This window comes from Pan troglodytes, chromosome 5, assembly GCF_028858775.2.
Source record: "Pan troglodytes isolate AG18354 chromosome 5, NHGRI_mPanTro3-v2.0_pri, whole genome shotgun sequence".
Lineage (NCBI taxonomy): Eukaryota > Metazoa > Chordata > Mammalia > Primates > Hominidae > Pan > Pan troglodytes.
The window spans coordinates 58,302,235-58,319,611 of record NC_072403.2 but is presented as its reverse complement, the minus strand read 5'-3'; the positions used below and the strand labels follow the sequence as shown (position 1 = coordinate 58,319,611).

Below are 17,377 nucleotides of genomic sequence, written 5' to 3'. Positions count from 1 at the left end.
TGTTTTATACCTCATCAGTTTCTTTTGCTATTTATTTTTCTTTTTAAAGATATTTGCCTATATCTTAAGTATGTTTTTAAAAACACTTTTATATATTGTTCATGGGAGGGTAAATGAGTTCAAACACCGTGGAAAGCAGTGTGGTGATTCCTCAAAGACCTAAAAACAGAACTACCCATTCGACCCAGCAATCACATTACTGGGTATATCTCCAAAGGAATATAAATCATCCTATCATAAAGAAACGAAAGTGTATGATCACTGCAGCACTATTCATAATAGCAAAGACATAGAATCAACCTAAATGCCCATCGATGACAGATTGAATGAAGAAAATGTGGTATATATACACCATGGAATACTATGCAGCCATAAAAAAGAATGAGATCATATCCTGTGCAGGAACATGGATGCAGCTGAAGGCCATTATCTTTAGCAAACTAATGCAGGAACAGAAAATCAAGTACCACGTTTCTCACTTATAAGTGGAAGCTAAATGATGACAGCACATGGACACATAGGAGGGAACAATACACACTGGGGTCTATTGGAGGGTGAAGGGTGGGAGGAGGGAGAAGATCAGGAAAAATAACTGATGGGTGTTAGGCTTAATACCTGGGAGACAAAATAATCTGTACAACAAACCTGCATGGCACAAGCTCACTCATAAAACAAACCCGCACATGTACCCCTGAACTTAAAAGTTAAAAAAAAATTTTCAAAACTTGTTATATATTTAATCCTATCACCCTTTCTTATGCTATTACTGTAATACATTTCAGTTCTACTTTGATATTTTTAACTCTCACAAATTCAATATTGTTCTTTTAATTTGTATAGTTAATGATTATTTAGATTTATCCTACTTTGCTATTTTCTTTATTCACGACTTTTTGTATCTTAGACTTTACTTCTGCATTCATTTTCTTTCCACTTGAAGTATACTCTAGAATTTTCCCAGTAAAGGTCTGCTGTTAGTAAAATCTGTTTTGTTTGCCTGGAAATGTATTTCACTGTCTTCCTGAAAGACAGTTTCTCTAGGCATTAAACTCTTATTTTTTTCTCAGCACTCTGAAGATATTATTTTACTGTCTTCTGGTAATCACTGTTGCTACAGAAGTCAGCTGTCATTCTAACTTCCATCTGGTATGGGTTACCTTTTTCTTTGGAGCTGCTTTCATGATCTTTTCGAATCTAGTGTTCTTACATTTGACTATGACATATCTAGATAGGAATTTATATTTTTACAACTTTACTGAGGTGTAATTGACTACCATAAGCTGCACATTTTTGGAGTATACAATTTTGATGTTGCTTGACATATGTATTTACCCATGAAACCATCATTACAATCAAAATAATAAACATCCAATCACATCCAAAAGTCTCCTCATGACCTTTTATAATCTCACTCTCCTTCTCACCATCCTCACGCAATCACTGATCTATTTTGCTTATTTATATTGTATTTTCAGTAATTTTACACCAATGGAATTATATGGCATGTATTTTTGTCTGAATTCATTCTCTTAGCATAGTTACTTTGAGATTCATTCATGTTGTCTCATACATCAATAATTGTTTTGTTTTTTAGTAGTATTCCAAAGTACTGCTATACAATAATTGTTTACTCACTAACTGTTAATAGACATTTGCATTCTTTCCAACTTTTGGCTATTATAAAAAAAGCTGCCATAAACATTCACATAAGTTTCTGTGTGGACATATGTTTTCCTTTCTCTTGGCAAATACCCAAGAAAAGAATGGCTGGTTTGTATGGTAGATATATGTGCAATTTTAAAAAACAAACTGTCGGCCGGGTACGGTGGCTCATGCCTGTAATCTCAGATTACTTTGGGAGGCCGAGGCGGGTGGATCACGAGGTCAGGAGATCGAGACCATCCTGGCTAACACGGTGAAACCCCATCTCTACTAAAAATACAAAAAATTAGCCGGGCGTAGTGGCAGGCGCCTGTAGTCCCAGCTACTCAGGAGGCTGAGGCAGGAGAATGGTGTGAACCTGGGAGGCGGAGCTTGCAGTGAGCCAAGACCACGCCACTGCACTCCAGCCTGGGCGACAAAGCGAGACTCCGTCTCAAACAAACAAACAAACAAACAAAACAAAAAAACCTGTCACGCTATTTTTCAAAGTGGTTGTTTCAGTTGACCTTCCACTAGCAGTGTGTGAAATTTTCAGCTGCTTCACATCCTTGTCAACACTTGGTATGGTCAGTCTTTTTAATTTTGGACATTCTAGTGGGTATACAGTAGTATCTTACATGGTTTTAATTTGCATTTCTCTAATAAGTAACTATGGTAAATATCTTTTTGTGTGCTAACTTGTCATACATGCATGCTTTTGGTGAGGTATCTATTCTAATCCTTTACCTATTTTTTATTTGGGTTGTTTTACTAAGTTTTAAGAGCCACTTTATATATCCTATGACAAGTACCTTGTCAAATATGTTTTACAAATATTTTTCCCAATCTTTAGCTTTTCCTTTCACTTTCCTAACAGTGTCTTTTGAAAAGCAAAACTTTTATTATTTATGTATTTATTTTTAAATTTTAGACTCAGGGGGTACATGTACAGGTTGGTTGCACAGGTATATTGCATGATGCTGAAGTTTGAGCTATTGATCCTGTCACCCAAATAGTGAACACAGTACCTGATAGGTAGTTCTTCAACCCTTGTCCCTCTCCCTTACTTCTTCCTTTTGGAGTCCCCAGTGTCTATTGTTCCTGTCTTTGTGTCCATGTGTATACCCAATGCTCTGTTTCTGTGTTAATTCACTTAGTATAATGGCCTCTACCTGCATCCACGTTGCTGCAAAGAATATGATTTTATTTTTTATGGCCATATAGTATTCCATGATGTATATGTACCATTAACACATTTTCTTTATCCAAGCCACCAGTGATGGGCACCTGGGTTGATTCCATGTCTTTGCTATTGTGAACAGTGCTGCAATAAACATGAATACAAGTATCTTTTGGATACAACAATTTATTTTCTTTTGGGTATATACCCAATAATGGGATTGGTGTAGTTCTATTTTTGGAGAAATCTCCAAACTGTTTTTCTCAGGGGCTGAACTAGTTCACATTCCCGCCAACAGTGTATAAGCATTCCCTTTTCTCTGCAAGCTTGCCAACATCTGTTATTTTTTGACTTAATAATAGCCATTCTGACTGGTATGATCGCATCCCTCTGATGATTAGTGATGTTGGGCATTTTTAAAATGTTTGTTGTCCATTTGTATGTTTTCTTTTGAGAAGTGTCTGTTCATGTCCTTTGCCTACTTTTCAATGGGGTTATTTGTTATTTTTCTTGTTGATTTAAGTTCCTTATAGATGCTGGATATTAGACATTTGTCAAATGCATTGTTTCAAATATTTTCTCCCATTCTGTAGGCTGTTTCCTCTGTTGATAGCTTCTTTTGCTATGCACAAGCTCTTCAGTTTAATTAGGTCCCAATTGTCAATTTTTGTTTTCATTACATTTGCTTTTTTTTTCCCCCTGCTCTGAGACAGGGTCTCACTCTGTCGCCCAGGTCTATGATCCATTTGGGGTTAACTTTTATGTATGGTGAGGTAAGGGTTGAAGTTTATTTATTTATTTACTTTTGCATAGGCTATTGAATTGTTCCAGCACCTTTTGTTAAAAAGACAATCATTTCTCCACCAAATTGCTTTTTTACCTTTGTCAAAAATCAAATGACCTCATATGTGTGCATCTATTTCTGGACAATTTGTTCTATTTCATTGATCTGTATGTTGATCTCATCAGATTGTAAAGTCTTTGAGATATGGGGCTTATAGTAGTTTCAGATCTCCATTGCCTAGCATGGTGTTTCCTTCATCTATATGGATGTTCGATTAATATTATTTGAATGACTGAGTGAGCCAACAAAGATGCACAGAAAGTGAGGAAATACATTCAACTTTCTGGAATACTAAAGGTCTAAGGGGTGTTCAAGATTCATCTAACAGGCAAGGGCAAGATCAAACTATGAAAGCCAGTCTGAAGGATAACTAACATATTTAGACTTTCAGAACCTGGTTCCTTGGGTTCAAGAGCTGAGTAGAAAGCTTTTGTTAAGTCAAAAAATGTCCTGTTTTGATATTACCTGCCACCTATTGGTAATATGCAATTGCCCTTGATGAAGAAATAACTTTCTGAATTTCTGATATTTTAACTCCATCCATTATAAATATATAATTTTGATTTATCTTAGCTACTTAAAAGGAGGCCCTGGTTGAGAGGACTTTTGAAAGTTACTCCCATAATTTCCTATTACTGTCTAATACAAACTCTCTGCCTAGCCACCATCTCTTGGGTGCCCCCAAACATGCCATACTTGTTCCTAATTCCCAACTTTTGCTCTTGTTCTTCTTTCTAGTGAGCTCTTTGTTTTCTGCCATTCTAAATCTGAGTCTAAACCCAGCTCTTCCACAAAGACTTCTTTAGTTTTTCAGGCCCACACCTTTGTCCTTCTGACCTCGGTCTGCATGACTTAACTAATTACATAATCAGATAATCTGGTATACTCGTGTTATTACTTAACAGCTTTGTGTATTTTATATGCCTTGTCTTCTTAATGACACTAGAAATGACTGAAAGATAGGATTCTAGGAATGGGAGTTACATTTTGTCCTCCATAGCATTTAGCATGTGAAATGGTTCCCATAGCAGATTATTTACCTCTTGTTTAATTGAATTTAATAAAAATCACCCATTGGATAAATGCCTTTGAGAGTCAACTAGACATCATTCTTTTAACATTACCATTCTAGTTAAAGGAATTATATAGCTGATGGGAACATAGCCTTTTCTGTACCTCATGACTGATACCTTTTTTCTTTTTTTGAGATGGAGTCTTGCTCTGTTGCCCAGGCTGGAGTGAAGTGGCGCAATCTCCGCTCACTGCAGCCTCTGTCTCCTGGCTTCAAGCAATTCTCCTGCCTCGGCCTCCTAAGTAGCTGGGACTACAGGCACCTGCCACCATGCCCAGGTAATTTTTGTATTTTTTAGTAGAGGGGGGGTTTCACCATGTTGGCCAGACTGGTCTCGAACTCCTGACTTCAGGTGATCCTCCCACCTTGGCCTCCCAAAGTGACGGGATTATAGGCTTTAGCCACAGCGACCAGCCTGTTTCCTACTTTTTAAAAGAACCCTATATATGCCACCAGGCTGCCTCTCCATGCAACTTTGATAAAAAATTTTTAATTGGGAAATTATAGAAGAGGATAATTATATATTAAGTTTTCAATATAGGTCACATTGATAAAGCAGAGACAAACCTGGAATCTGTCATTTAAAGGGATTTAGTTTCAGTGAGACTTTTCATGCCACCCTGAATATATTCCTATCCATTTTCTTTATCTATTGTAAATCTAATGTTTGTTAGCTCCAAACTGCATGGATTTCAGGCTTGTTTGAGCATTCTGAAAGGCCAAAATTACTATATTAGTCCCATTGTCATTGAACTCTAAGACGGTTCTGTAGAGAACTGATTATAAGAATATGTATAGTAGGTAGAAGCCAAACTATGTTGAACTAGGGCACAGATCCAGTTGTTTCTACTTGAGAATACAAGCTGAATTAGCAGTTATTTTCTTTTTTAAAAAAAAATATACAATATAAACTTTCCTAATTCTAAAATGATGACAATTTTCACTCCCTTTTATCCTTTTCCCCAATCTCATTCTCCTCTCCTCACATGCAATCATTCTAATGCAGCTATGTGACTGAATGTGTCCTACGTGTACTATGTTTTGCATGTGTTATAGCATTATATATCTAATTTCATGTATTTTTTCCTACACAGCACTATGTTTTTAAGATCCATCCACTTGCTTTCTGTGTACATCTTGTTTACTGCTTCTAACTACTGTATATTAATCAAAATGTACCTTCACTACATTTTGCTTATCCATTTTCTCAATGATGGAAACCTCCAACTCCTTGCCCACAAATAATACTGCATTTTTCATAAAAAAGCACTGTGCAAGCGAAGCAATACGTACAGACACGTTGAATTTAGCCTCAGACTACACGTTTATTTATAACCTCTAATGTAGACAAACTTCTTGCTCAATACCTGAAATTTCTTTTTCTTTTTTTTTTTTTTTGAGATGGAGTCTCATGCTGTCACCCAGGCTGGAATGCAGTGGCACGATCTTGGCTCGCCACAACCTCCACCTCCCGGGTTCAAGCAATTCTCCTGCCTCAGCCTCCTGAGTAGCTGGGACTACAGGTGCACGCCACCATGCCCAGCTAATTTTTTGTATTTTTAGTAGAGATGGGGTTTCACCATGTTAGCTAGAATGGTCTCGATCTCCTGACTTCATGATCCACCTGCCTTGGCCTCCCAAAGTGCTGGGATTACAGGAGTGAGCCACCATGCCCAGCCCCAATACCTGAAATTTCTTATATCCTAATTCCCAAAAAATATAGTAAAAAGAAAAAAAAATCAGTGAACACATTTACAGAATTCTGTCAGCCACCCAAACATAAGAGTTATCAGTCATTACATGTGACCAAGATGACATTATTCTAAGAGAAATGTAAAAACTACTAAGACAATAACTAAAGCAAGCCTACTCATCCCAGGAAACAGTGAACAGCAGGTATTTGCTGCCATTTTGTTGCACTGCCACTCTCAAACATGGTAGGTAACTTTTTTTCTTTTTCTGGAGATAGGATCTCACTGTTGCCCAGGCTGGAGTGCAGCACCACAATCACAGCTCACCGCAGCCTCGACCTCCCAGGCTCAGATGATCCTCCCACCTCAGCCTCCCAAGTAGCTGGGAATACAGGTGTGCGGCACCAAGCACGGCTAATTTTTGTATTTTTTGTAGAGAGGGGGTTTCATCACGTTGCCCAGGCTGGTCTCAAACTCTTGGGCTCAAGCAATCCACCCGCCTCAGTCTCCCAAAGTGCTGGGATTACAGGAGTGAGCCATCATGCCCAGCCCATGCTAGGTAATTTTAAACCAGCAAAGAATGAGCTGGGTTTGACACAATGGACCTCACCTCTATGAGTCACAGACATGCCTTTTCCAATCTCAAGTTAAACCACATAGAAACTTCCTGTTTAGGAAGTAGTTGAAGTGAGAAGCAAAGTCAGGAAAGCATATAAAGAAAAGCTAAGCTTTCATTCATATCCTTGAATGAAAACAAGCCTGTTTGAAAAATGCATTAAAAATCTAATATTAAATTGTTTCAGTTCAGAAACCTTGCTCTGCTGCACTTTAAATAAATCTCCCACTGTTGTTTTGGTTTTGTTTCCTTGACCTGGGTACCAGACTGTCTTGGGGGCATGCCTGGACCAAGGGGCAAGTAAAGGAGGAAAGCTGTGGGAAGCCATTTTCTGAGCATCTAAGCAAAAATAGCTAGAGGCTTCCAAGTATAAACGAATTTTGCATACTGATTAAGTAACTCCTTTAAGAACCTAAAAACATCCCAAGTAACAGAGAATAAACTGAATCAAACATACTTGCATTTTCCACCAAAACTTTGGGCATACGCTGGCGGTTCATTAGGAGTGGGAAAGGATCTCTCCCATCATTCCGTTCGTGGACCTCTCGAATTTCCACCGTATCATCCATAAGATAGTAATGAATGATGTAGGTCCGACATTCACCATACATGCTGTCTGTATCATCCCAGATTGCATAGAATCGAAGGACCTTTGAAGAATCCAAAGTAGTGACTCAAGAATCTTAAAAGTAGGGAGTTCAACTTGGCTACTTTGGCAATTATGTATCAACGATGGAAAGACTAGCTGGAAAGACTATGAAGTAATTTCAGATGGGGTAAATTGAAAAAAAAAGAAATATTCATCAAACATACTAAAACATCTGAAATTATGTACTATATGTCAGCAGCTGGAAAGAATTAAATAATAGGATTATAAGTTTGTGCCAAAAAAGAAGATCTCACTTTGATCCAAAATATTAGTCAGTAAAAGAGAAGCTAAATTAAAAGAGCAATGAAGTTCTTTACATAGTGGTATATATATATTAATAAAGGTACATGTGAATATGGTTTATATATAATTAGTATAGAAAAAATTTTTATTTATTAACCAGTCTTTTTTTGGTCCCATCAACACATATCTTCTAGCAATAATATAAACACAATCTTTTTTTTTTTTTTTTTTTGGCTAGGCTTCTTCAAATCGTGGGAATAAACACAATCTTTAAATACAAAATAATAACAGATTATGACTGATATGAACAAAATCCTTAAAAGACCATGCTAGTGCTAGTTTACATTTTCTGAACTAAAAGGGGTTAAATGTCTAAAGAAAAGGAGCAGCAAAGAAGCACTGAGGGTGATCTCTTCCTTTTCTTTCTCCCTTTAGTACAGAAAGGGAAGGATTTAAATCTGCTTATACACATCAGCTCACAAGGGAGAGGATTAGGAAGGCTGGAACAGAGTTGGAAAACGCTCAGAACATTCTGGACTCCAATATTAATATAACATTTAACAAGGAAGCATCTGTAGTGGGGCTTCTGTGAAATTAAACATTTTAACATTACAACCTACATGTATGCATATTTTTGAAATTTCCTAATAATCGATTTATGGTTTCGCAAAGGAGTCTATGAAATTAGCTCATTTTAAGGGAAAGAAATTGTCAATTGGAAACGTAAGGTGGGAAGCAGATGTAGCTCAGGAATTGCTTTGAGATTTAAATGTTTGGTGAGGTTCACAAAACAACTCCGCAACTCCACGATCTTCTTTGGATCTCCATATGAAATGAAGGCATTCCTGTACCTGTAACCCTTGATGAAAGCAGAAAGACAGTACTGTGTCCAAACAGTACAATTATAGCTGTAATGTTTCAAAATAGTTACCAATACAGCTACCCAAACCTTTTGCCAATAAATGTAGGTCACATTTGGAAATAAGTAAGCCTACTGTGGTTCCTATGTCACTCACCTGTTTGTCAAAGGTGAGAAATTGCTTGAGTTGATCAAAGTCTGATGGGGTGACATACTTACGAAGAGGCTGTTTTCGGAGTTCAGTGTAAGGATCAAGAGCCATCTTCTCTGGTGGATTTAATTCAATTCCTTGGCTTTCTAAAAATACCTAAATAATTGAAAGTTAACAATGATCATCTTTCTTGGAGCTTTTTAGAGTAAGTTATAAACTGATGATATAAAAATAAATGTATGGGCCAGGCACTGTGGCTCAGGCCTACAATCTCAGCACTTTGGGAGGCTGAGGTAGGAGGACTCCTGAAACGCAGGAGTTCACAATCAGCCTGAGCAACATAGTGAGACCCTGTTTCTACAAAAACATTTAAAAGTTAGACTGGTTTGATGGCATTTGCCTGCAGTCCAGGCTACTCAGGAGGCTGAAGTGAGTAGACTGCTTGAGCTCAGGAGGTCAAGGCTGCAGTGAGCCATGATCATGACACTGCACTCCAGCCTGTGTCACAGCAAGACCCCGCCTCAAATAAAGAAAAAAAAGAAATAAAAAGTGTAATAATGATTTCTATGCCATTGCTTAAGTTAAACATTAGTTTGCTGCTTGAGCACATGTAAGCTGTATTAAGTCTCCAACTGAGCCAACTCCATAATGCAGGTAATAATTGAGTTACCTGAAGTATTTTATATTGTTATATTGCTAGGTATTTGCTAAGCTAGTTGGGAGGCACAATGGCAAAATAACTGTTTTCAAATAATTTAAATCAATCAAATTTAGTTAGGTGCCTGTAACAGAGTAAGTCTTAGGATTGCTTACTTTCATATATCTGGAACCTAACCACGGTTTCAAACAATATGTAATTCCTATTAGGTCTGGAGGCAAGCTGCACAATGGCCAAGTTAGGCTGAAATCATATTCCCAATTTTCTAATTCACTTAAAACAAATACTGTATATGATTAAGTCCCTTCCTCTCACCAAAAAAGAAAAAAAAGAAAGCACACCCACTGGTTATATTAGACCAGAAAACGTGTTAGCAAAATAGGAAAGACAAACCAAGTGCTCAAATTTCACCAGACATTCCTGAAAGGGACAGTGAGAAAGCAAACAACTTGGAAAACATATTTCAGGATATTGTCCACAAAAACCTCCTCAACCTCACTAGAGAGGCCAACAATCAAATTAAGGAAATACAAAGAATCCCTGCAAGATTCTATGCAAGGAGATCATCCCCAAGCCACATAATCATCAGATTTTCCAAGGTCAAAATGAAAGAAAGAATGTTAAAAGCAGCTACAGAGAAAGGGCAGGTCACGTACAAAGGGAACCCCATCAGGCTAACACTGGACTTCTCAGCTGAAACCCTATAAGCCAGAAGAGATTGGGGGCCTATATTCAACATTCTTAAAGAAGAAAAATCTTCAACCAAGAATTTCATATCTAGCCAAACTAAGCTTCTTAGCAAAGGAGAAATAAGATCCTTTTCTGATAAGCAAATGCTGACAGAGTTCATTACCACCAGACCTGCCTTACAAGAGATCATAAAAGGAGCACTAAATATGGAAAGAAAAGGCCATTACCAGCCAATACAAAACACACAAGTACACAGACCAGTCACACTATAAAGCAACCACACAAACAAACCAGCATAATAACCAGCTAACAACACAATGACAGGATCAAATTTACACATATCAACATTAATCTTAAATATAAATGGGCTAAAGGCCCCATTTAAAAGGCACAGAGGCCAGGCATGGTGGCTCATGCCTGTAATCCCAGTACTTTGGGAGGCAGAGGTGGGTAGATCACTTGAGGTCAGGAGTTTAGGACCAGCCTGGCCAACATGGTGAAACCCAGTCTCTGCTAAAAAATACAAAAATTAGCCAGGCATGGTGGTACACACCTGTAATCCCAGCTACTCGGGAGGCTGAGGCAGGAGAATCACTTGAGCCCGGGAGGCAGAGTTTGCAGTGAGCTGAGAGCACGCCACTGCACGCCAACCTGGGTGACAAAGTGAGATTCTGTCTCAAAAAAAAAACAAACAAAACAAACAAACAAACAAAAAAACCACAATGCAGAATAACAAGCTGGATAAAAAAGGAAGACCCAATGGTATGCTGTCTTCAAGAGACCTATCTCACACGCAATGACACCCAAAGGCTCAAAATAAAGGGATAGAAGAAAATCTACCAAGCAGATGGAAAATAGAAAAAAGCAGGGGTTGCAGTCCTAATTTCAGACAAAACAGACTTTAAACCACCAAAGATCAAAAAAGACAAAGAAGGGCACTGTATAATGGTAAAGGATCCAACTCAACAAAAAAACCTAACTATGCTAAATACATATGCACCCAATACAGGAACACCCAGATTCATAAAGCAAGTTCTTAGATATCTACAATGAGACTTGGACTCCCATACAATAGCAGTGGGAGACTTTAAAACTTCCCTGACAGTATTAAACAGATCATTGAGGCAGAAAATTAACAAAGATATTCAGGACCTAACTCAACATTGGACCAAATGGATCTGACCTACCTCTACAGAACCTTCCACCCAAAAACAACAGAGTATACATTATTCTCATCACCACATGGCACATATTCTGAAATTGACCACATAATCAAACAGAAAACAATTCTCAGGAAATGCAAAAGAACCAAAATCACGAGGTCAGGAGATCGAGACCATCCTGGCTAACACGGTGAAACCCCGTCTCTACTAAAAATACAAAAAATTAGCCGGGCGTGGTAGCGGGCGCCTGTAGTCCCAGCTACTCGGGAGGCTGAGGCAGGAGAATGGCGTGAACCCGGGAGGCGGAGCTTGCAGTGAGCCGAGATCGCGCCACTGCACTCCAGCCTGGGCGACAGAGCGAGACTCCGTCTCAAAAAAAAAAAAAAAAAAAAAAAAAAAAAAAAAAGAACCAAAATCATAGCAAACACACTCCCAGATGACAGCATAATAAAAATAGAATTCAAAACTAAAAAAACCACTCAAAACCATGCAATTACATGGACATTAAACAACCTGCTCCTGAATGACTTTTGGGTAAGTAATGAAATTAAGGCAGAAATCAAGAATTTCTTTGAAAGTAATGGAACAAAGATACGACATACCAGAATCTCTGGGACACAGCTAAGGCAGTATTAAGATGGAAATTTATAGCACTAAATGCCCATGTCAAAAAGTTACATCTCAAATTAACAACCTAATATCACAACTGAAAGAACTACAGAAGCAAGAGCAAATCAACCTCAAAGCTAGCAGAAAACAAGGAATAACCAAAATCAGAGCTGAACTGAAGGAAATCAAGACACAAAAAACCATTCAAAAGATCAATGAATCCAGGAGTTGGTTTTTATTAAAAAGATAGGCCACTAGCTAGGCTAATGTAGAATAGAGAAGATCTAAATAAACACAATTAGAAACAACAAAGGGGATGTTACCACTGACCCCACAGAATTATAAGCAACCATCAGAGAATATTATGAACACTTGTATGCACAACACTAGAAAACCTAGAAGAGATGGATAAATTCCTGGACACATACACTCACCCAAGACTGAACTAGGAAGAAACTGATTCACTGAACAGACTGATAACAAGCTCTGAAAATGAATCAGTAATCAATAGCCTATGAACAAAAAAAGGCCCAGGGCCAGAGGGATTCACAGCTGAATTCTACCAGATATACAAAGAAGAGCTGGTACTATTTTTTTTTTTTTTTTTTTTGAGATGGAGTCTTGCTCTGTCGCCCAGACTGGAGTGCAGTGGCACAATCTCGGCTCATTGCAAGCTCTGTCTCCTGGGTTCACGCCATTCTCCTACCTCAGCCCCCCGAGTAGCTGGGACTACAGGCGCCTGCCACCACGCCTGGCTAACTTTTTGTATTTTTAGTAGAGATGGGGTTTCACTGTGTTAGCCAGGATGGTCTCGATCTCCCGACCTCATGATCCACCCACCTCAGCCTCCCAAAGTGTTGGGATTACAGGCGTGAGCCACCGCACCTGGCCAAGAGCTGGTACTGTTCCTACAGAAAATATTCCAAAAAGTTGAGGAGGAGGGATTCCTCCCTAACTCATTCTATGAGGCCAGCATCATTCTGATACCAAAACCTGGCAGAGACACAACAGAAAAAGAAAACTTCAGGCCAATATATTTGATGAACATCAATGCAAATATCCTCAATAAAATATCTGCAAACTGAATTCAGAAGCACATCAAAAAGGTAATCCACCACAATCAAGTAGGCTTCATTTCCAGCATGCAAAGTTGGTTCAACATACACAAATCAATAAATGTGATTCATCACATAAACAAAACTAGAGACAGAAACCACATAATTATCTCAATAGCTATATAAAAGACTTTGGGTAAAATTCAATATCCCTTAATGAGAAAAACTCTCAATAAACTAGGTAGGAGAGGTTCCAAGATGGCCGAACAGGAACAGCTCCAGTCTGAAGATCCCAGCGTGAGCAACGCAGAAGACGGGTGATTTCTGCATTACCAACTGAGGTACTGGGTTAATCTCACTGGGGTTTGTCAGACAGTGGGTACAGCCCATGGAGCAGGGCAGGGCATTGCCTCATCTGGGAAGCACAAGGGGTCGGGGAATTCCCTTTCCTAGCAAAGGGAAGCTGTGACAGACAGTATCTGGAAAAACAGCACACTCCCACCCTAATACTGCGCTTTTCCAATGGCCTTAGCAAATGGCACACCAGGAGATTATATCCCACACATGGCTCGGAGGGTCCCACACCCACAGAGCCTCTCTCACTGCTAGCACAGCAGCCTGAGATCGAACTGCAAGGTGGCAGCAAGGCTGGTGGAGGGGCATCCGCCATTGCTGAGGCTTGAGCAGGTAAAAAAAGCAGCTGGGAAGCTCGAACTGGGTGGAGCCCATGGCACCTCAAGGAGGCCTGCCTGCCTCTGTAGACTCCACCTCTGGGGGCAGGGCATAGCTGAACAAAAGGCAGCAGAAACTTCTGCAGACTTAAACGTCCCTGTCTGACAGCTTTGAAGAGAGTAGTGGTTCTCCCGGCACCAAGTTTGAGATCTGAGAACGGACAGACTGCCTCCTCAAGTGGGTCCCTGACCCCCGAGTAGCCTAACTGGGAGACACCTCCCAGTAGGGGCCAACTGACACCTCATACAGCCAGGTGCCCCTCTGAGACGAAGCTTCCAGAGGAAGGATCAGGCAGCAACATCTGCTGTTCAGCAATATTCACTGTTCTGCAGCCTCCACTGGTGATACCCAGGCAAACAGAGTCTGAAGTGGACCTCCAGCAAACTCCAACAGACCTGCAGCTGAGGGTCCTGACTGTTAGTAGGAAAACTAACAAACAGAAAGGACATCCACACCAAAAACCTATCTGTACGTCACCATCATAAAAGACCAAAGGTAGATAAAACCACAAACATGGGGAGAAACCAGAGCAGAAAAGCTGAAAATTCTAAAAATCAGAGTGCCTCTTCTCCTCCAAAGGAACGCAGCTCCTCACCAGCAATGGAACAAAGCTGGATGCAGAATGACTTTGATGAGTTGAGAGAAAAAGGCTTCAGACAATCAGTAATAACAAACTTCTCCGAGCTAAAGGAGGATGTTCAAACCCATCGCAAAGAAGCTAAAAACCTTGAAAAAAAGATTAGACGAATGGCTAACTAGAATAAACAGTGTAGAAAAGTCCTTACATGACCTGATGGAGCTGAAAACCATGGCATGAGAACTATGTGATGCATGCACAAGCTTCAGTAGCCGATTAGATCAAGTGGAAGAAAGGGTATCAGTGATTGAAGATCAAATGAATGAAATGAAGTGAGAAGAGAAGTTTAGAGGAAAAAGAGTAAAAAGAAATGAACAAAGCCTCCAAGAAATATGGAACTATGTGAAAAGACCAAATCTACGTCTGACTGGTGTACCTGAAAGTGATGGGGAGAATGTAACCAAGTTGGAAAACACTCTGCAGGATATTATCCAAGAGAACTTCCCCAAACTAGTGAGGCAGGCTAACATTCAAATTCAGGAAATACAGAGAACGCCACAAAGATACTCCTAGAGAATAGCAACTCCAAGGCACATAATTGTCAGATTCACCAAAGTTGAAATGAAGGAAAAAAAGGTTAAGGGCAGCCAGAGAGAAAGGTCAGGTTACCCACAAAGTGAAGCCGTTCAGACCAACAGCGGATCTCTCGGCAGAAACTCTACAAGCCAGAAGAGAGTGGGGGCCAATAATCAACATTCTTAAAGAAAAGAATTTTCAACCCAGAATTTCATATCCAGCCAAACTAAGCTTCATAAGTGAAGAAGAAATAAAATCCTTTATAGACAAACAAATGCTGAGAGATTTTGTCACCACCAGACCTGCCCTAAAAGAGCTCCTGAAGGAAGCACTAAACATGGAAAGGAACAACCGGTACCAGCCACTGCAAAAACATGCCAAATTGTAAAAACCATCAATGCTAGGAAGAAACTGCATCAACTAATGAGCAAAATAACCATCTAACATCATAATGACAGGATCAAATTCACACTTAACAATATTAACCTTAAATGTAAATGGACTAAATGCTCCAATTAAAAGACACAGACTGGCAAATTGGATAAAGACTCAAGACCCATCAGTGTGCTGTATTCAGGAGACCCATCTGACGTGCAGAGACACACACAGGCTCAAAATAAACGGATGGCAGAAGATCTACCAAGCAAATGGAAAACAAAAAAAAAGCAGGGGTTGCAATCCTAGTCTCTGATAAAACAGACTTTAAACCAAGAAAGATCAAAAGAGACAAAGAAGGCCGTTACATAATGGTAAAGGGATCAATTCAACAAGAAGAACTAACTATCCTAAATATATCTGCACCCAATACAGGAGCACCCAGATTCATAAAGCAAGTCCTTAGTGACGTACAAAGAGACTTAGACTCCCACACAATAATAATGGGAGACTTTAACACCCCACTGTCAACATTAGACAGATCAACGAGACAGAAAGTTAATAAGGATAACCAGGAATTTAACTCAGCTCTGCCCCAAGCAGACCTAATAGACATCTACAGAACTCTCCACCCCATATCAACAGAATATACATTCTTCTCAGCACCACATTGCACTTATTCCAAAATTGACCACACAGTTGGAAGTAAAGCACTCCTCAGCAAATGTAAAAGAACAGAAATTATATAAAACTGTCTCTCAGACCACAGTGCAATCAAACTAGAACTCAGGATTAAGAAACTCACTCAAAACCACTCAACTACATGGAAACTGAACAACCTGCTCCTGAATGACTACTGGGTACATGACAAAATGAAGGCAGAAATAAAGATGTTCTTTGAAACCAATGAGAACAAAGACACAACATACCAGAATCTCTGGGACACATTTAAAGCAGTGTGTAGAAGGAAATTTATAGCACTAAATGCCCACAAGAGAAAGCAGGTAAGATCTAAAATTGACACCCTAACATCACAATTAAAAGAACCAGAGAAGCAAGAGCAAACACATTCAAAAGCTAGCAGAAGGCAAGAAATAACTAAGAACAGAGCAGAACTGAAGGAGATAGAGACACAAAAAACCCTTCAAAAAATCAATGAATCCCAATGAGATCACATGGACACAGGAAGGGGAACATCACACTCTGGGGACTGCTGTGGGGTAGGGGGAGGGGGGAGGGATAGCATTGGGAGATATACCTAATGCTAGATGACGAGTTAGTGGGTGCAGCACACCAGCATGGCACATGTATACGTATGTAACTAACCTGCACAATGTACACATGTACCCTAAAACTTAAAGTATAATAATAAAAAAAAATTAATTAATTAATTAAAAAACAAAACAAAACAAAATCAATGAATCCAGGAGCTGGTTTTTTGAAAAGATCAACAAAACTGATAGACCGCTAGCAAGACTAATAAAGAAGAAAAGAGAGAAGAATCAAATAGATGCAATAAAAAATGATAAAGGGGATATCACCATCGATCCCACAGAAATACAACCTACCATCAGAGAATACTATAAACACCTCTACACAAAAAAAAAAAAAAAAAAAAAAAACTGGAAAATCTAGAGGAAATGGATAAATTCCTGGACACACACACCCTCCCAACACTAAACCGGGAAGAAGTTGAATCCCTGAATAGACCAATAACAGGTTCTGAAATTGAGGCAATAATTAATAGCCTACTAACCAAAAACAGTCCAGGACCAGACAGATTCACACCCGAATTCTACCAGAGGTACAAAGAGGAGCTAGTACCATTCTTTCTGAAACTATTCCAATCAAAAGAAAAAGAGGGAATCCTCCCTAATTCATTTTATGAGGCCAACATCATCCTGATACCAAAACCTGGCAGAGATGCAACAAAAAAAGAGAATTTTAGACCAATATCCCTGATAAACATCGATGCAAAAATCCTCCATAAAATACT

The 17,377-nt window shown here is 39.1% G+C and overlaps 1 protein-coding gene across 5 annotated transcripts in view; it reads right to left on the bottom strand.

Annotated features, from left to right (window-relative positions):
- The window catches only part of EFHC1 (EF-hand domain containing 1), a 72,859-nt gene that overhangs the window by 30,750 nt on the left and 24,732 nt on the right, over positions 1-17,377 (bottom strand). For all 5 annotated transcript variants that reach the window (XR_010157467.1, XR_010157469.1, XR_010157468.1 and 2 more), the window contains 2 exon segments: positions 8,953-9,102; positions 7,502-7,694 (listed from right to left, as the gene is read on the bottom strand). Coding sequence is in view for 2 of the 5 variants with exons in the window: in XM_016954670.4 (XP_016810159.1) it covers positions 7,502-7,694; positions 8,953-9,102 (343 nt within the window). In the remaining 3 variants the exon portion in view is untranslated.